General features: G+C 40.7%; 2 protein-coding genes across 9 annotated transcripts in view; one reads left to right on the top strand and one right to left on the bottom strand.

Annotated features, from left to right (window-relative positions):
• Positions 1-9,315, top strand: part of EBF3 (EBF transcription factor 3) — a 121,296-nt gene extending 111,981 nt beyond the window's left edge. For 3 of the 8 annotated variants that reach the window (XM_074831543.1, XM_074831538.1, XM_074831537.1), the window contains exons 13-16: positions 113-290; positions 1,489-1,677; positions 2,083-2,280; positions 9,053-9,315. In XM_074831543.1, the coding sequence (XP_074687644.1) occupies positions 113-290; positions 1,489-1,677; positions 2,083-2,280; positions 9,053-9,084 (597 nt within the window). In that variant the 3' untranslated portion in view covers positions 9,085-9,315. The remainder of the gene's footprint in view (positions 1-112; positions 291-1,488; positions 1,678-2,082; positions 2,281-9,052) is intronic. The other 5 variants (XM_074831541.1, XM_074831539.1, XM_074831544.1 and 2 more) reach the window with 3 other exon arrangements.
• LOC141926182 (uncharacterized) overlaps positions 9,148-19,748 on the bottom strand; it is a 32,558-nt gene continuing 21,957 nt past the window's right edge. Inside the window, exon 6 of the mRNA XM_074831548.1 lies at positions 9,148-9,209. The gene's annotated coding sequence lies outside the window, so the exon portion shown is untranslated. The remainder of the gene's footprint in view (positions 9,210-19,748) is intronic.

The following is a 19,748-nucleotide window of genomic DNA, read 5'->3' as shown; positions in this document are numbered from 1 at the left end:
CCTTACGATAATTTCACATGAATCTCTTGTGTAAATTTTAACATTACTGCAACTTGGAGTATTTGCGCAAATCAGTTTCTGAGTTGTCAGTGCTTCTTTTATGTCTTTATAGGAAATAATCCTGAAACGAGCAGCTGACATTGCTGAAGCGTTATACAGTGTGCCACGCAATCACAACCAGATCCCCACTTTAGCCAACACTCCTGCTCACACTGGCATGATGGGAGTGAACTCCTTCAGCAGCCAGCTCGCCGTTAATGTTTCCGAAACATCACAAGCAAACGACCAAGGTATGTGGGATTGCAAGAGTTAATCCTTCACGTTGTTGACTGCTTTTGGCCAGTGCCTATTAATACAAGCTGATGTCACCGCTGTGTTCTCCCTCTTTTTCTCCCCGTAGTCATATGTCTGACCGTGTAATGAAATGCCGCCTTTAACTTTCTCGTAATATTTAATTCTTCCTGTTCTTTCGTTTACTGTTATCATAAAGCATCTCCAGTGGAAAAAAAAAAAAATTGGCAAAGTGTAGAAAGCTCTTTATTATTCACAGTAAATATGCAACGTGTATGTTTTTTATAAAATAATTATGTCTAGGTATTTCCACCTGGTTTTGGCATATTTACACAGATAAATCTAATTTGATGTCTGTGATTTTAAAATACTTTGTTTATAGGTATGTGTGACATATATGTTACTAATAAAAGTAATAGTTGATTTAATTTACCTGTTGTAATTGAAAATGCATGTAGCATATTGCATTTAAAATTAATTTTGTTACTAATGAAAGGAGGGAAACAGGATTATTAGATATGTTCAAACCCATATTTTTTGCTTGCAACATAATTATTAAATTGATTGCTCAGATAGGAACAAATTGTTGTTAAAAATCCCGATTCTGCTATGTTTCCTCTTCTAAAAAAATTGTCTTTTTATGCATTTCTAAGCTAATAAGTCTTACAAAATTCTGTACTTGATCTTGAATTACTTTTCACTGATGGCTACACCTTACGAAAGTACGAGTTTGTTAGTGTAAAAATACCAGTCATAAAATGAAGACCCCAAAACAGCCTTTTAAAGTAAATCACTGCAACAAAAAAGTTTTTCTTGTCAGCTATGGCATTTGAAGGTCTGGAGAGGCTGAAAGTTCATTCAGTGTGCTGGTACAAAGCAGGACTCGAGCCTGTTGATAATTGCTCCTAAAGACAAACGTGAAGGCACCTGACACAGCTGGATCGAAGAGAGCTTTTGTTGGCTGTCTGTGCTAAGAGGAGAGACAACATAGAGTGCTCGCAGATGATTTAAGTAGGGTTGGCGTGATAAGGTTATCTCAAACTGCAAGAGTTGATAGGGCAGTAAGAGACAACTTAGAGCAAAGCTGTGCAATCAATTAAAACTGTGTAATATATGCTGCATGAGGAAACCCCCCAGCCCTAAGTCTATATTATAAAATAACATTATTTTTTTGGGGTGGGGGGGTTTCTAACACAGTAGGTTACAGTCGCAACACAAGCAGTGTTTCCCCGCGAGGATATGTTCCCAGCAGTACTCCTCAGCAGTCCAATTACAACACAGTCAGCAATAGCATGAATGGATATGGCAATGCCGGCATGCCCAATCTAGGTGTACCAGGTTCCCCTGGATTTCTTAATGGCTCCTCAGCTAACTCTCCTTATGGCAGTAAGTGTCTATTTTTGGTAACACATCATCATATAGATTCATATTTACTACAAAATCAAATACTTGCATTGTTTTGATTTCCTATATTGTGAGCTACTGGATAAAAGGAGGGGTGACTCTGGAGGCTGGACGTAAAAATGAATATAATAAATTGATCTGTTTGTGCCATAATACAATCTCAGATAGAAAAAAAAATTGGACTGCACAATTTGTAACAAAAGTCCAACACAAAAGAGTTTGCCTGTTATCCAGAGAGTGGCCAAGCCAAGGCATTTCATTTTTTTTTTATATATATTTTTTTATATATATATATATATTTTAAGAGGCAAGGCCCTATCACTCTCTTTTTCCGTGTTTGCCGTGAAAACCTCAATCTGAGTCCTGATTATTTTTGCTTTATTGCAGTAGTGCCGTCAAGCCCTACCATGGCAGCCTCTTCGGTCACCCTCCCTTCAAACTGTAGCAGTACACACGGCATTTTCTCATTCTCACCTGCCAATGTCATCTCTGCAGTGAAACAAAAGAGCGCCTTCGCTCCTGTTGTCAGGCCCCAAGCCTCTCCTCCACCATCTTGCACCAGTGCAAATGGAAATGGACTTCAAGGTGAGCTGGATCTCTCTCAATTTTCTGTGTATTGCTTTTTTGGTGCATACACTCAAGCCCTGGTCATTTATTTTGGAGAAAGGTACCTCGCTATAATTTCAGGTTTCGGGTGCTCTCATAGCGATGCAAAAGCAGGAGAAAAAATAGGGTAGCATGAATGGTATGCTAAGATTTTAATCAAATCTTAGTTCATTTTTAATACTTATATTAGAGAAAACTCTAGTTGTTTTACTGACATTTTCCATTAGGAGTTCGTGCCTTAAATTTTAAAGTAAGACGGTATCCCTGAATGCTTCTTGGAGGTTCCATGTACTCCGTGCATTTATACGTTTTCTGAACACATTTCTATGGATGTTTAAAACCAGCAGCATTCCAGCATAATGTGGTGTGATTTCCTTGTCTTACATAGGATGCAGCAGTTATTTTAAAGTATGTCAAATTAGTGTAAAAGAGGTTAAGCTCTTACTCAGTGAACTAGCCTTCCCTTGGACTAGCTAGCTGCTTGCGCAGTGAGTTTGCATGCTCTGTCGATCCCAACTCACTCTCTTATGGTGGTGTTGGAGTGGTTAGTTCCCTAAATGAACAACTAAATATTTTAATTAAGGCAGGCAATTGTAAGCTTCTGCATTTTTTTTTAATCTGTGTGATTTTGTGTGGGTAGTGTAATGAACACTTTATAAATCAGTTGCAGAATTTCCATGGTCACCTGCTGGGAGTGGGGCAGGAGGAATTACGATACAGTGTACATTTGGTGGAAGAATAAAAATATGAACAAAGACGTCTTCCTTTTTATGGCGTGTTTGAACATTTAGAAGATCATATTGTCAGATGCATTAGAATCGTTGAAAAGGTTTGTTTGCCTCTGTTTTACAAATCATGAGCCTCGTGGCACAGTGCGGTAAATTGAAGCACTTCAGATCCCATGGAAAGCAGAAAGGGTTGCAGATACTCCTACCCCAGAGGTCGTCACTCGTCTTGACTTTCTTAGTTGATGTGGAGGTAGCCCAGTATTATTTATTCCTTGTATCACCATGATATCCATAATATGACGAGCACTCGCAGGCAAACAGGTGAAGACAGGTATTTTGATTTGCCAAACTAATTCTGGACACCTGCAGTTGTGGTATCTAGTTTAAGGCACTTTGGAGAGACATAATCGCACAGAACTGCCTGTCCACCAAAAATCCAGACCATTCCAGACCAGGATCTCAACATGGATGTCTCTGTAGCTTGTTATTAACTTCTTGGCCCAAAGAAGCATCTGAGAGCTTATTATGCACTCAGGTCAATGAAGGGCTGAGGATCCAGCTACACAAATCTTATTGTAGGATGGATGTTAAAGAAAAGGATAATTAGATTAACAATTTCTGTCATTGCATGTGTCTTAGAGGAAGATTTACTATGTTACTGTAAGTAGGAAACTATACCAGGTATAAGCAACATTCTTAGAAAAGATTATCCATTCATAAAATAATCCCTCTGTTTGTAAAAAGACACTAGTATAAAAAATAAATACTGAAATAAAATAAAACAAAGTAAAACAAAACAAACAAAAATAAAAATAAAACAAAATAAAAACAAAATAAAAACAAAATAAAAATAAAATAAAATAAAATAAAATAAAATAAAATAAAATAAAATAAAATAAAATAAAATAATAACCCCCCCAAAATAACGTAGTAAAACATGGCTTAGGTCTGAGGCAGCTATTCTGTAGCTGTTCTGTAGCAGGTATTTTTATATATATATTCTCATTAACTTGTTGATATTGATTTACTGTGAAAAATAAAATTATTTAAAGATCTAAATTAAAATTAAAGATTAATATTAAAATTAAGATTAGAGATCTAAATTTCTGTAATTTCAGTATGTAAATAAAGGGTTTCCCATCAGATATTCAAGGTTTCGGCTGCTAAAAAGGTCTAGATTACTGCGAGGTGGGGTTTTCAGGAGAACTGGGCAGGCCAAATGCTCAATTCCCAGCAGACACCAAGCACCCAATCTCCCTTGGCACTTCCCCAACCCCCAGTAACCATACGTTTTCTTCTTCAGGTACAAAATGCATTTTGTGTAAATGCCTGGTATATGACTTCACATCAGCCGACACTGATTTTGTTAAATAGGTCTTGAAGTCAGCTCTTAGGCTGAGGCCCAACCCTGCTCTGCACTAAGCTTCTTCCAGGCCCAGACAGCCCAGCGAAGGCTTAAAGATCCCTCAACCCCTGATCTTAGGATGCTGCAACCTGAGCAGCAGACCTGGTGTCATCCCTACCGCAGTCCAACATCCCACGGGTGTTGCTAGAGCTCGGTTGGGTGCCCCCCAGACCTGCACTGCTGCCTCACCATGCTGACCCTACCCCACCAACCGCTCAAAGCTTCTGAAACACAGAGGTATCCAGGTGTAGGGATGTGCAGAAATCTGCAGCCAACTGAAAATGAATAGAAGTGTTGAAAAAAAGAAAAAATATAAAATTGTAATCTTTTCCTCACCCAGCTGAATCAGCTAAACTAAATAGTCCTGTGTTGAGCAAAATGACCCAGAGAAATAGCAAGAACATCTTTCTGATGCACTGAGTTACGGGGTTGTGACAAAAAGTTGAATTATTTATGCAAAGTAGCACGGCACCATGAGGTGATGCTCACTATCATGAGAGTCAGGGTACTCTAGCAAAAGGTAAAATATGTAGATTCAGGTCCCCTTGGGGTGAGGAGAAAATCAAATTGCATCTGACATATCCTTGGTGAGTTTCTTTATCATCACAGCAGAGAGGCACCAGCATTTTTTCCAATCAAAGCTATTGAGTTAATTCAGACTGAACTCACGAAAGGCTTCAGGTTGACAACACTTCACCCAGCTGCCCTCACTGCTCTCAACCAGTGCCTTGAATGGAATTGCAGCCAGAACTGAGTGGCAAAACAGGGATGATTTTGTCATATTCTTCCTTCATGAGACATCATAAAGAAAAGATAGCAATGCAGGAGATACTTATTTACACTGCATTTTACCTGTACAGTTATTTAGGGGATTTCTTCTTCCTATGTTCTTAGTCAGTTACTGACATTGAGCCCTTTTTAATTAGTTGCTTTCTGAACACTGTACAAGCAGCTTGAGAGTTTTCTGATCAACACATTTTCTACATTAAATTAAAATATGGAATTCAAAAGCTGCAGTCCAGCGCAGCTAAAGCTTTTTGTTGATCTTCACGTACATTGACATACATTTAGTCAAGCCAAGATAAAAGCAAGAGCTCGTGGTCACTGTTGTTGTATCTAAGGCAAATCCTGCAGTTTATGAATCTGGATAAGAAGGGATGATGTGCTCTTTTAATCATAGGGTGGGATACCCTCTCTCTTGCTGCTTGTTATGTTACCTTTCCCCACATAAACCCTGTTCTGAAATAAAGCCAGTTGGATAGTTTTCAGGGAAAATTGTTGACCCCGCTATGACAAGGCATCTCACACCAACACGATGGGGCCAGACAGCCCAGTTTTTCCTAGGAAGGTTTGTTAGCACTGTTAGCAGAGGCAGAGTCAAATGAAAGCCTGGCAAACCCCGGCATGTAACAGCTCTGCAGACATGGGTAGTCCTTTTACAGGGTTTTGGGGCTTAATTGCAATGTTCGTTCCTGGGTAAACCACTGTAGGATTTGTCTCTATGTGGAAAAAATGCTGTTCTTTGTATATCTAAGATGGCAAGGAAGCAGGAGCAGAACTGTGAAGCTCCGTCTGAAGCTCAGATGAACTGTTTAGTCTCCTAAAGTAGTAAAGCAGTGGTAGAGCTGCTCTAACTTGTTTGTGGTAACATCACCCTAAGCATCAGGAACACCTGAGCCCAGCACACTAGAAGCAAAATCTTGCTGCTAGTGCGCATGCCCCCCAAAAGCCACTCCGTGTTTTAGGACTTAAGGCCCAAGAGTGAGCATGGACAGGTCTGTAGCCAACAAGGGGACTCACTTTTTTTCTAAAGAGAGCTAAGGCAGAGGTTAAGAAGAAAAGAAAAAGAATAAAAAAGAAGGCAATCTGGGGAAATCTCAGAAAAGCCAGCGTGCAGGCAATGCCAGCCAGAGCTAACGTGGAGTCTTCTACCTTGTTGCACCCATCTGCCACCCCCACCAGCTGCGCATCCATCCTTGGCCAACTAATACCCTCATTAGGGTCAAAACTCGGAAGCTGCAGCTCGCAGAGGAGATACCCCTCTCTCTGCTGTCCTGGGGGTAAGACTGACTCCTGTGAGTAAGTCTACAAAAAAGGGCCTTTGGGCCTTATCCAAAACTCCACAGTCTTAACTCTGTATGACTTCCATTGCATAGTCTATGATCAGAAAGTTAAGTACTTACATATTTTTTTAAGAGCAGGATGCTAGCTTATGAGTTCCTTAAGGCAGAGGGTTTTTTCTTCTTTAAAACAATGGACATTAAAGGTATAAAATAATTTTTTTAGTGAGAAACTGCTGGCTCGCTGAAAAGTTGGAAGTACAATATGTGTTCAAAATTTGGTTTTCAATTGTAATTTACTTTTTATAGATTGTGAAAGATATTGCTCTCTGGTTAAGCTTTATGACTGTAATGCAGAGCAAAAGGGTCTCTATATTCTTTTAAAATTGCATCCTGCTTAATTTTCTGGTCTTCCCCTGGATGAAACTATTAAAATTATTATTAAAAAACTAGCCACCCCATTTTTCTTTAAGAAGGCATTTGGTATCAATTTGCACAGCAGGAAACGTAGTGCAGAAATTCACAATTGTCAAACGTTGCCACAAAAATAAATAGCGAGCTAAATGTCTGGAGCACCAATTTTGCACCCCCCTCCCATTGTGCCACTGACAGAATTTAACAAAAATAGCTAAATAGCTTAAATTAAAGAATTCAGACTTTTTTCCCCCCAGAAAAGTATGCAGCAGACAAGCTAAATTTTCACACAGCAGAAGCCAAACACGAGATTACAATAAACATGTGATTAAGACGTGCAGGGTATTAGTACCAAATAATGATGCGCTGTTTATTAAGGTATTTATGCACACAACTTCTGGAAGAAAAATGTGGCCTTTTTTTCTGCTAAATTCTTTAAAGCAAATGTCCAGATCAGTCCTGGACTTTTGCACTTTGCTTAGTGTGCTGGCAGAGCATGTCTCATGCTGGCTCCAAGACCGAGCCTTTACATCTCACCATCTCCTCAACATAGAGCGCGCTGAGAGATCCCTGCTGAGCCTGACCCAGAAAAGATAGAAAGACCCTGTATTTTGGGTTGACTCGTGGTGATCTTGACGTCCAGGGCAGCTGATGGTTGTACGGCAGCGTAACAGCACCTCAAAATGAGCTCCTGCCTGCCCCAGTTGAGGTGCACCCCACGTAACCAAACCCCTGGCTGACGTGGTGCCAGGCTTCCCTCTGGCTGACAGCTCACAGGAGATGTCAACTGGAGAGCACATGGTTGGGCAGGTCTAGACGTGGGCTAGGTTGGCTGCTGGCCCAGGGTAATACAGTGTGGGACGCAGGAGAGTTGGTGGAAACATGATAGGGGAACTAAATGTTTTGGGTAGAAGGTATATCTAGTATAATAATGTGCGTATCTCTGCCAATATACGCGCTATTCTCCAGTTATTTTAAGTTTTGTAACTTTTGTCACCGTTTACGTTGACAACATGCAGTATTATAAAACCATGAAAACTCTAACTTCCATTTTAATTTTGACATATTCAATACATCTAATTGGGGACAAAAGTAACAGAGTTTGAGAACTTTAACCCATTTGAAGAGCATCCCTTGAGATGTGTTTTAGAGAGATACATTCCCACACAAGTCTTTCACATCGGCTGCTGATGGCACTTGCGGAATCAGAGCTGCTCGGGGCTCCAGCCGCAGCCGTTGGAGGAGTTCAGGTCATGCAGACCACGCTGCTGGCTGCTGGAGGAGGTTGTGTTACCTATGAAATGTGTACATACCCAGCTCTTCCAAACCGTAAAGCTGTAACAGCGAATCTGAAATAAATTAATATTGTTGAAATTAATGAACTGAGAAATTGAAGTTCACATCACTACACGAACAAATTTATTAATATCTGTTGTACATAAATTAATGAGAAATATCATTATGGCAAAAATTAAACAACACTAAAATTAAAGACTGTCTAAATTATGTTTCTACCAAAGAGTTAACTAGGAAAAAAGCAGTAGTTGTTGGCATCTCAGTCTTTATCTGTTAAAAAAAAAAGAGGTGGCTGATCAGGGGTGTTAATCTCACGCCTTTTTATGGTGCTTGGCCTCCAGAGTTAGGAGCAGGTGTAGAGTACTTGGCTTCGGTCTTAGAGAGTCCTTGGCTCGCTCAGCCCCGCTGTTATAAAGTGCAATTGTGGAAATGGAGGTTTTCTGCCCAGGTGCCAGGCCTGGGCATGAAGCAGTGGTTGGTGGGGTTCCCGCTGCGGGGACGTCCCTGAGGGATGTCTGACACGACCAGGTGTGATCGTGTTGTTCCTCAGCTGTCCAGAGCCTGGCCCCGGCCTCGCTCGCAGCCCCGTGCTGGGAGAGGTGCTGCTTGTGTGGGAATCGGGGTGCTCAGCCCACAAAAAACCCGCTCAGAGCCTCCGTGTGGAGCATTTTGCTGGGAAAAGCACGTGTCCACGGCCCCTTGGTCAGAGGATGCTGTGCCGTGGCGTGGAGGAGCCCGGGAGCCCGTCCCGCTCCCGGCCAGTGCTGAGCATCGCGGTCGCTTTGAACCAGATGTGCCTTACACAAGCATGCTAATAACAGCTGATTTTTCTTCTCTTTTTCTTTTAGCTATGTCTGGGCTTGTAGTCCCGCCAATGTAAAGTCACTTTTGTTTACCTACCATAGCACCAAGCTTCAGAGGATGGGCTTAGGGGACAAGTTTAGTATATTAAGACATGCTGATGGAAACAGTATCTTCACACAGAATCAGCAACAAATCGAAATGCTACAAAAAAAAAAAAAAAAAAAAAGACTTTGTTTAAAGATTTTATTTAAACTATTAAGAATCTACATGCAAACAACCTACTTCTTCATGAACAATTCCATTTTATTGACTGAATTTTTCTCATATTTTCACATTTCTCAGTCCTGAAGAATAAGGAAAAAGCGACGCCTATTTTGTATAAAGTTTCTGATTACGTCTTGGCTATGTCTAGTACTTGCTATGTGTTGGGAGAAACTTTGTGGATGCACCATTTTGATTATCATGAAACACTGATGAAAAATGCCTCCGAACATTTTTCTGTACTCATAACTAGATTCACAATGGTTGTGTATCTCTATAATGTGAAATATTTTTTTGTGGTGGAAAAAAGGGGGCCAAGGAGGTTATGAGCCATCAAACTGGAAAAAAAAAAAAAAGGATGAATATATGATTAGAAAAACAAAAACCGGGGCGCGGGGGCGGGCGCGGGAGGGTTTATCATTGCTTAACTTCATCTTAATGAAATGGAACTTTGTAACTTATTGTAGTTAGAAATTGTAACTTTGATATTGAATTCTCTTGCCTTCAACAAGCACACTGACAGAGAAAAAAATTGCTACTGTCTGTTGGTAAAAAAAAAATATACTTCCACTGCTAGAGCTTCCTGTTAAGCAAGTGTGATCTGCAACATTTTTTCAACTTTTGCTAGCACTGTATACTATTGCATTCTTAGGCTACTGTGAAGTCTATGTTTCTTGTACCAGAAAATTGTCCTTTTGACTTCTAGATCCTTCTTCCCTAATGTGTTTTGTATGTGGTTATAAAATTGTAGACTTTTGTGATTTTGCCAAAGTTGTAGCTAAATATTTATACACTTGTCTTGAATTTTTTTCAGATCCACTTAAATATTTAGAAAAGCAAATTTTATTCCTTATGAAGCCTATAAGGAATAAAATAGTCTTATTCATTGCAACACTTTCTTTCACATAAACACTTGCAGTCACTAAGGGAATTTATTTTGTAACATATCAACTATAAATATTGTATTTATCTTTGAAATTTTGTATATTGCTTTTCATCATTTTTTTTTCTTGTATGTATTGGTTTTTGTCATGGCCTGGTATTGTGATGCTGAGAATAGCATTAAGCCAAGAACCGTTGCCTTCATGTTTTTCTTTTAAAATAAATTAGTGTCCGTACATTTCATTTGTACTTCATAAAGTTGCTATTATTTAGACTTTCCATCCTTTTTTTTTTTATTTTTGAGGAAAAGTCAAATTCATTGTTTATTTTTATATTATTTTTAAGTTATCAGAACAAATAATTTTGAAAAAAAAGTTGTTTGCTGTATAGTCAAATCAAAATTGTGCCACATGGCTGTAATGAATACTAGTAGAATATGTGCATGTGATACAGCCACAAAAAAGATTAATCTATTTTGTGGTTGCATTTCTTTTTTTTTTTTTTTTCCTGTTTTCTTTTTTTATTTTTTATTTTTTTTAAAGATTGTAAAAAGTCATTTTTAGCTGCCACCCATGACTTTGCCACATAGCTGAACTGTGTTTACTGGAAAAATTCAGAGGCCTAAAGTTTAAAATAAATTCACTTCTGATGTTTTAATTAAAACGTTTGCCACATTAACTTCTCTGATGCCTTAAAAGTGAACTTCTTTGAAGAACTTTTGTGCTGTTTTATCACAGGCTTACACCACAATTGTTAATCACTACTTCATTTGGATAATTTCTGGTGTAAAAAAAAAAAAAAGAAGCACAAACCTGGTGTACAATTATATCACTCCTTTATGTGTCTATTTTCTGCTGCACTCTGCATTCTCCCGAACCCTGCACTGTTTAAAAAAGATAAAGGTTTCACGCGAAATCAGGATCATACATGATTTTTAAATGTTTGGGGTTTGTTTATTTAGGTTTATTGGTTTTTTTATGGAACTTTTTGTAATAGACCCGTAGATGACTGTACTTTTTAAACTGGAATGACCTCCGTCGCATATCGTGGCTGTTAGTGCCAAATCCATAGAGAGAAACGTGGAGTTGGTTTTTTTTTTTTTTTACTTTGCACTAAATAGTTTGCAAACGCAGCACTGCAAAACATGTTGCAAACTGCAGCAGAATTAAAGTTTTAACCAAAAAGGAGGGATCATTTTTTTTTTTTTTTTCCTTTCTGGGCAAAAATGCACATTTTAGTAAAGCGTTTATTAAAGGGTTTAAAAGAACGATACAGCATATCACAGCTGATAAATGCCGCGCGCATTTCCTTTGTGATAACGAATAAGGCTTAGCTAAGTGGAAAAGCCTGAGAAGTCACTTTGGAACTGAATTGCCTCCGTTATATTTTGTCTAAGTAAGGTTTTGATCTAAAGAAGAGGTCACGTGTACATGTTAAGAAAGTTTGCAAGTTTCTTCATAAATGCAATCTGTTTGTGTTTTAGATTACTTAGTCAATGCACTCATTGCTTCATTGTCTCCAGACGGAAAGCTTCACTAAATGGTAGATTTTACTGTTAAAGACCCTACAATAAGATTGTTTTATCTGTACATTTTTTCATATATTTAACTGTATAAAAAAAATGTTCATTTTACACAATATTTAATTAAAGTATTTCTTGTCTGTGAATTTCATTTTTAGTAATTTTATCTGGTTTGATTATTAAAAAAGTGACTAAACACAAAACAAAAAAATGCAACACTGGGGGTTTCATTTCTAAATATCAGAATTCAAAGTTATGTCTTGATTAAGAAAAAGCACAATCCTTGTCGTGGGCTTTTCGGTGCCCCCGGATAGCCAGCCCAGGCAGCCCCCGAGGATGATGAGGAAGGAGACCTCTGCTCCGCAGCCCGGCAATGACTTGTCGCTCAGCCTTGGTGAAGTATTTAACCAAAACTGTGCTTCAGACACCCTTTTTGTAAAGTGAAGGTAACAGTAGAGTAATTTTTTATTTCTTCTATTTTAATATGGCATTGTCAAAGTCTGTAAACAGGAAAAGTTATTTTAAACACAGCACAACCCAAACTTTCCACGCAGCGGTTTGACACCGAAGGTCGACGTACCCGTCTTTTAAATGCTGATAAGGAAGCAAATGCTTTTGCTAATTATAATACTGAACACAAATATTTCATCCTCTGGACTGTAGTACGTGCGATGTACATATAATGTACTTGAAATATAAATATAGCGAGGTGGGCATGACTCAGCCTCCTTGTCGGAGCGTGGTTTTGTGAGAGACAGTTACAATGCAAAGCCTGAAGTACAGGTCTGTGTTCCCTACCCCATGTGCCGAGCGTGCGCCTGCATCGTTGTGTGTGACCACAGCCACCAGAAAAAGGGCATTTGTACAGGAATTTGGGTCTGGCTGCGTGCACAGCAGGCAGAGCAACACGAGTGCCTGTCCCGGTAAAGCAGGGGAGTTCGTTATGTGAGTGTTATCCTGTCATTAATCACAGGGCTGCTGACAACTTCGAGAGGGCACTGAGGAACTCCAAGCTCCAAAGTAAATGTATGTACTTGTGTATGTGTATATAGTGCCAAACGACATGCTGTATGCTCCTTCGCTGCCCCGTGTTTCAGCAGTTAAGTGATGGAGTGTGAGGAGACGGTGCAGTTAGTTTACTGGTAGTCACCATTTACAAAGAAGGAAAACCGGGATATTTAACTATGTTTCCTTTCTTCTCCAATATTTCCATAGTTTTTATGTTTGATGAAAACAGATGTTAAAAACAGAGAGCACTTTGGATTATTATTATTATTATGCATTGACAATTGTTCCACTTTGAGTATGTATCTGTGTATCATGTTTAACCGGTGGCATAAGCAGATGCATCCCACTAAAAATATAAGATGGTTTATAGGGATGAAAGTCTGCATGATGCCTACTGGCACTTTTCCTTTTGGGTTTATTTCAAAGGTTTGAATAATGAGCATCTAAATGATTCGTCTAAGTTTCAGTGCAAAGAAAACGCAAAAGAAGAAAACCCATATATATTGTGCTAGGAATGACAAGTCCTAGAGCAATGCACGCCCCACGACACATCCCTGTCTGTAACGTGGTAATAGTCCTGGCGAGAAAATATGTTGTGTCAGCCTATAGTGAGTTTAGACATAGGAAGATGATAAAAATTCCTTAATCAAAATGAAGGAATAGAGTCTCTAAAAGTATATGCCAATTATTGCAGAGCAGCTTTTTAAAGTCTTTCAAGCTTTTAAAGATTATTCAAAGCACTTGAAATAGGCTTCAATCTAATGCCTCATTTCATTGCATTAAACAGCCTAGTTAATAAAGAATCAATATATTCAAAGGGCAAGGTTATCTTTTGTCTATAAGGGGTGGTGTCATTCTGAACCTTTTATAGTTCAAATGCTGAAAAAGACCTCATGAAATCCATACTCATCAAGTGGGTCAACTAGAGCAATAAAGAGGCCTCTGAAAGAATGGCTGCACTCCTTTAAAACAACTATAAGTCTTATCTCCCCACATAGTGCTCGCCAGACTCCGCCAGAAAATGTCAATTTCTCATCAAGACAAGAGGCCCAACGATATTTTTTTTCTGGAGAATACACACAATTAGGAGAATGCAGAAAGGCCCCATCAGTGATTTGTAGCTTATTATGTCACCAGCAAGCTGCGATCCACCGCTAAGCAGATAATAAGGGCTGTTGATAACTAAAGTGTCAATACGCCAAAGAACGATTTTTGAATGTGAGCCCTTGTGCTTTTTTTCCCCTCCTTGTGCAGATCACGGGGCTGATAACAGTGCATCTGCCAACCGACACCGCCTGTTGGACCTCACAATTAATGCCATGAATAAATAGCACAAAAGAGTTTAGATTCTTTATACTCTTTGAGACAATTCCCTGTTTTACCCTTCAAGGAGTTCTTTTATGTTCGAATAAGGTTGCTTTTAATGAAATTTAAACTCATCAGAGGAAATCAAAACCCTCAAATCAGATTACAAATTGATTTTTTTTGGTCACTTGTCATTATACAATGTACTGCCCTAAGTTTTACAGGAAAAGGAAGAGAAAGCAACCAGTCTGGAATCAGAGTATGCAAACAATCTCTACAAAAGCATACGAAGGAGGAACATTCCTAAAGTCCCACAAGTAATAAAAAGTTTTTAAAAGTTGGTGTGTATAATTTAAAAGGGATCATCATCTTTACTCAGATACTCCATAAAATACTGAAATTTAAATAAAATGAACTATACTAGAACTTTAAATTGCATAAATTAAATAATTAAACCCAAGCTATCTCTTTTTCTCATATATAATGCTAAATTTCATTGTTATATACAAGAAATCAAATACTATTTCTCACTGTTCAGGTCACAATTAACCGATGGAGGATGTGAGACCTCCTGGTCTGGTAGCCCATTTCAGCTGGTGACATTGCTAGTGTGGTTCAGCCAGCTGAAATACGATTCTAGCAATAGAAGCTATATAGTTATGATTTTTTATATCTTACACATTCAAATAAAGTAATTGTTTTACTGTAATGCTTTTGTTTCCTCTTTATTGACTTTGTACTAGTATGGAAAGGCCATCGTGAAAAAAGGGTGCAGTTAATTGGTCACAAAAAGGTTTGGTGCCCACAGCTTTTAGAGGATTTCAGTTCTTATGTGACTCTTGTTTTGCATTTACCTTGAGATAAGTTAAACTGTTTGAAAAATGACTTTATAACAAATGGCAGCAGCTACTCCCAGAACAGACCAAGTGGGGGTGGTGAGTGTACAAGGAAATGACCTGAAACCTGCTCTGCTCCAACCAGACAAAGTCACAGATTGCTTATTGTGTAAAATCTAAAAAAGAAAAAAATACAACTAAAAAGGAAACTGAGGCTGGAATTGGTCTGGGTAACACAGCCACCAAACTTTAAAGTTGCCCTGTATCTACAATGAAACAGGATGGAGACACCAGGGGAAGATGGAGAGAAGAAAGGAGGAGGAAGTAATGGCAAAAAAATGTACAATGAAACCCAATAAAGTTGTATTTAATGATCTCTTTTCCTGTGCTGTGGAGTTCTGTGGCAGGAGCGAGTGCTCAGAGACGGCTTTGCCTCCGCGGTGGCTTGGTGCTGGCAGGCAGCGCGATGCTGCGGCCGAGGTCCAGGGTGCTGGAGCTGGGGACAACACGCTGGAGGCAACCATTTTCCCGGGTGGTTTGGGCTCTGGCCACCACAGCTGGGACCCACAGGTCAGTCCTCACCGAGTGAAGGTCAGCACTGGGATGTGGGGTCACCTCCCAAGGCAGCCTCAGTGTCTCCAGCCGGCGAGATGGGAGGTGCTGGACTACCACAAAGGTTTGCACAGGGGGGGTCCCTGTGTACCAGTTCTGCTGTGGTCACCACCTTCCTCCATACTATAGCTCTAGTCGCAAGGTTAAAAAAAAAAAAAGGAAGAAAGAAAGAAAAAGAAGGTATTGCTGTGGACACAGACACAAAAGTATTTTGAAGCTGTAATGAGTAGAAATAATAATAAACAACAAAAAAACCTCTAATAACCATCTCACAAGGCTGTTTGGGCAGAGCAAGTGTAGCTAGATGAAAAAAGGAAAAGAAAAGCTAAAGAAGGTAGAAACCATGCTGTGGAGTGGAAATTCATTCCATGGTGCTTCTTCACCTTTTTGGTTTATCAATGTGTCTCATCTTAGAGCAAGTCATGAATCCAACAAACACTGTAGCATCCAAAGTATCTCTAAGAGGACTTCCAAGATTTCTCCCTGACTGCCTCCTCACTTACTTCATCCCTTAAGACACAGCCTGGACAAATTAGTAAAGGCCAAACAGTGAGTAGGGACCAGCCAGAGCCTCTGATGGACCAAGAGGTGAAGCCATGTCCATGGCTGAGGACAAAAGTCCACAGTCTCTGTATGAACCACCTCAGTCGGGTCACTCAGGCAGAAAGGGGTGGGCACGGTAGCAGTAGGGGCCCAAAGCAAAGTGACTTCATAGATTTAGACACTTATTTAAACAAATAAATTCTCTGTGTGAGGAAAACACTGAGCATAAATTAATTTGGAAGACAAGTTTCAAAAATGTACCCAGCAGGTAGCGTGGCCTAAAACGGAAACGGCAGTTGAGTATATCTTTGGATAAATGTTAGAACAAGACCGTGGGGGCATGGTGTGCTGCAGGGTGCCTGTGCTACACAGGCAGAGCACCTTTGAACGGGCTCAGGATTTCTCTTCTTCCTGAAAATCAGTGAAACAGAATTGTAGGCACCTTGTAAAATAAAGAATTCTTGGTTACCACCTTTCTTTCCAAGTTTTAAGGAAGCCAGTGAAGCATGAACTCCAGAACACATCCACAGATACAGGCTGGGTGAGGAGTGGATGGAGAGCAGCCCCAAGGAGAAGGACTTGGGGGTGTTAGTGGATGGAAAACTGACTGTGAGCCAGCAACGTGCGCTGGCAGCCCAGAAAGCCAACCATGTGCTGGGCTGCATCCAGAGCAGTGTGGGCAGCAGGGCGAGGGGGATTCTCCCCTTTTCTCTGCTCTCGTGAGACCCCCCCCTGCAGTGCTGGGTCCAGCTCTGGGGGCACCAACATCAGAAGGACACGGACCTGCTCGAGCGGGGCCAGAGGAGGCCACGAAGATGCTCGTGGGGCTGGAGCAGCTCCCCTGTGAGGACAGGCTGAGAGAGTTGGGGGTGTTCAGCTGGAGAAGAGAAGGCTTCGGGGAGACCTTAGAGTGGCCTCCCAGGACTGAAAGGGGCTACAGGAAAGGGGGGAGGGACTCTTGATCAGGGGTGTAGGGACAGGACGAGAGGTCATGGTTTTAAACTAACAGAGGGGAGATTTAGATGAGATCTAAGGCAGAAATTCTTCCCTGTGAGGGTGGTGAGACACTGGCACAGGTTGCCCAGAGAAGCTGTGGCTGCCCCCTCCCTGGAAGGGTTCAAGGCCATGTTGGACGGGGCTTTGGGCAACCTGGACTAGTGGAAGATGTCCCTGCCAATGGCAGGGGGGTGGGACTGGGTGGGCTTTAAGGTCCCTTCCAACCAAACCATTCCATGAAGACAAAATCCAGAAGGTCCATACAGCCAATGTCCTGCTCCTGCTGAGGAGGACGAGGAACTTGGTAGTGGAAGAGCTGTAATAAAACCTGTATCTTCCCATGCTGAAGATCATGAAGACAAGCAACTAGATACCAAAACCATTTGTTAAATTACCTGAGGGGAACAGGAAATGAAGAAAGACTGCAGAAAAGGCTAAACCAGAGTTATCAGGAGAATCAGAAGTTAAGGTGCAGACACAGTTTGTTTTACATCAGAAAACAGGATGGGGCAGTAGGGTTGAGTGTTGGGTGCTGTCTGCAAGGAGGTCACAGCCCCACAGCAGCTCCTTCTCCCCACAGCATCCCTGTTTGCCTCAACACTACCCCGTAATATAACTCATTACTTCTCAGCCACATCTTGGTAGTATCAATGAAATGTGCTTGCAGAAGTAATAAAATAAGTCTTTTTTTTTTTTTTTTTTCTTTTTTTAATTGAATGAAGAGGGTGGAAAATAGAGGAAACCTACTATTGAACTTTTTAGAAGTTAAACTGACTAATAAAATCTTCATAAAACACTCGAATAAGAGAAGGATATCAGATAAAAATGGTTTGGCTTGTTTCACAAGGTCAGAGGTCTTCAACCATTGATCAGTGTCTGTTTCTCATTGGGTTCTGCTTTATTTTCAGTCCACAGTGCCACGTCTGCATGACCTGGGGACCAGGCGCTTGTTTTGGTGCTGTTGCCACCTGGCATCCCAAATCAGGCCAAGCTGCTGAAAGGCTGAGTTGCTGCCTGGATGCCATCTCACGGGATGGTTCCTGTTGGCTTTATGGTGCCCTTGAGTGAGAAGTCAAGGCCGTTACAGTGGGTCAGCAAATCGAGCAGTGACATCTACAAGGAAGAGCTACTATTCTCTTCTCCAGGAGAAAGGAGACAGATCCCAGGTAGGACAGAGAGTGGGCCTGGCAGAGACATGCTTTACCCTCTTTCTGTGCTGTATTTGTTTCTGCCAACCCCTGTGCTGTGGTGTGTGGTGGGTGTCATGTGTAGCCAGCATGGATGGGAGACCCTTAAGAGCCTGCAGTGCAGGGGCCTTTCAGAAAGTCCTACTATTTATCAAAACATAAAAAACCCCTGAATGTTGTTTTTTATGGGAAAAGTACTCATAGGCCTTTTAGTCTTCAGCTCTAAACCAGTATTTACTGGCTCAAGCCTGCTGAAATAATGTTGAAGACTGGTTGTTTCACAGAGGTCTAAGCCAAGCTCTCCTTACCTACCTTAGTCCTTGCTCCAGAGCTGCATGTCCCCCGGCTGATGTACTAAGACCCTTCAGGAGGGACCTGTCCTGAGCATAGCGAAAATACAGACTGAGCGCAGCATTCTTAAGAGACAAATGGTGTCTGAAAAACCCTCTTTGTGGTATCACATATAAAGATGTCCAAAATGCTCTGTTTTTGATAGCTGTAAAATGCCATGACCAAGAAACTGTAATGGCTCAAAAAGTAATAAATACATATAGTAGAGCAATTAGCTACGCATTTACTTTACTGATGTAAATGCAGAAATCTGTCATAAATAATTTTAAACTTTTTTTTTTTTTTTTTTTAATTAGCCCGGCAAGCAGTTAAGAGAAGCAAATCATCTGCTCATGCTCTCCAGGTGCTGCCCCCAAATATTATAATCCGGGGGAGCATTATGAGGACAGTTTTTCCTCCCACGGCGGGTGGTGGGGAGGGTGGTGCCCTTTGAATGGCCTCATCTGCCACGAGGCGATACAGAAGATGATGGGCTTTCAAGCCAGTTTGCCAGAGTTGGCAAAGCAAGAGCAAGGACTTGGCAGTTTTGTGCTATGGGGATGCCACGTTTTGAGTCAAAGATAGGAAAAGAAATATTTTTTTTGTTTCTGTGCTGAAATTTTCTGTTCTAAATGGAAGTTGACATAAATAATTCTGGTTTGTGTGAACTCCCTGTACTTTGTACTCTATAGTAAGTTCAAACACAAGCGACAGCAGAAAGAGCAGGTTTGGATGCTAAAAGAAACACTTCAGCAGTCACAACTGGACATCCTCCAGGTCAAATTTACATTGCTTTCTATCATTCCATTCAATTTTCTCTTTATCTTAATAAAAAAAATACCTTGTCCTACATTCTTCTGATATCACAATCAAAAGAGAAAGCCTTTTCATTGTCAGACCCTAATGGCTATTCTGCCCCACATTTTTAGTGTGAAGATTAGATATTTATGAGTTGCAAGTCTATAATACCCCCTGACTGGGAAAGCTTTGCTGCTGGTGAGGCAGAAGAAAGCCATGGTGGTGGGCTGAGACAGGGGGATTCTGGTGGGGGCAGACCCCAGCAGGTACAGACCACTGCACACGTGGGTGTCTTGTGCCCCTCTGAATTCATACCAGATGAATAGAATTGATAAAATACACTAAGTGCAAAAATAAGGAAGTTCTGGGATACTGTTGCGCTGATTAATGATCCCACAGCAGTGCTGGTGGCTGCCACCGAAGGACAGTTATGGGTGGGGACAGCTTGGTCGAGGTGCAT

This window comes from Strix aluco, chromosome 7 (genome assembly GCF_031877795.1).
Source record: "Strix aluco isolate bStrAlu1 chromosome 7, bStrAlu1.hap1, whole genome shotgun sequence".
Classification (NCBI taxonomy): domain Eukaryota; kingdom Metazoa; phylum Chordata; class Aves; order Strigiformes; family Strigidae; genus Strix; species Strix aluco.
The sequence above is the reverse complement of the archived record's forward strand: the minus strand, read 5'-3'. Positions and strand labels throughout refer to the sequence as shown.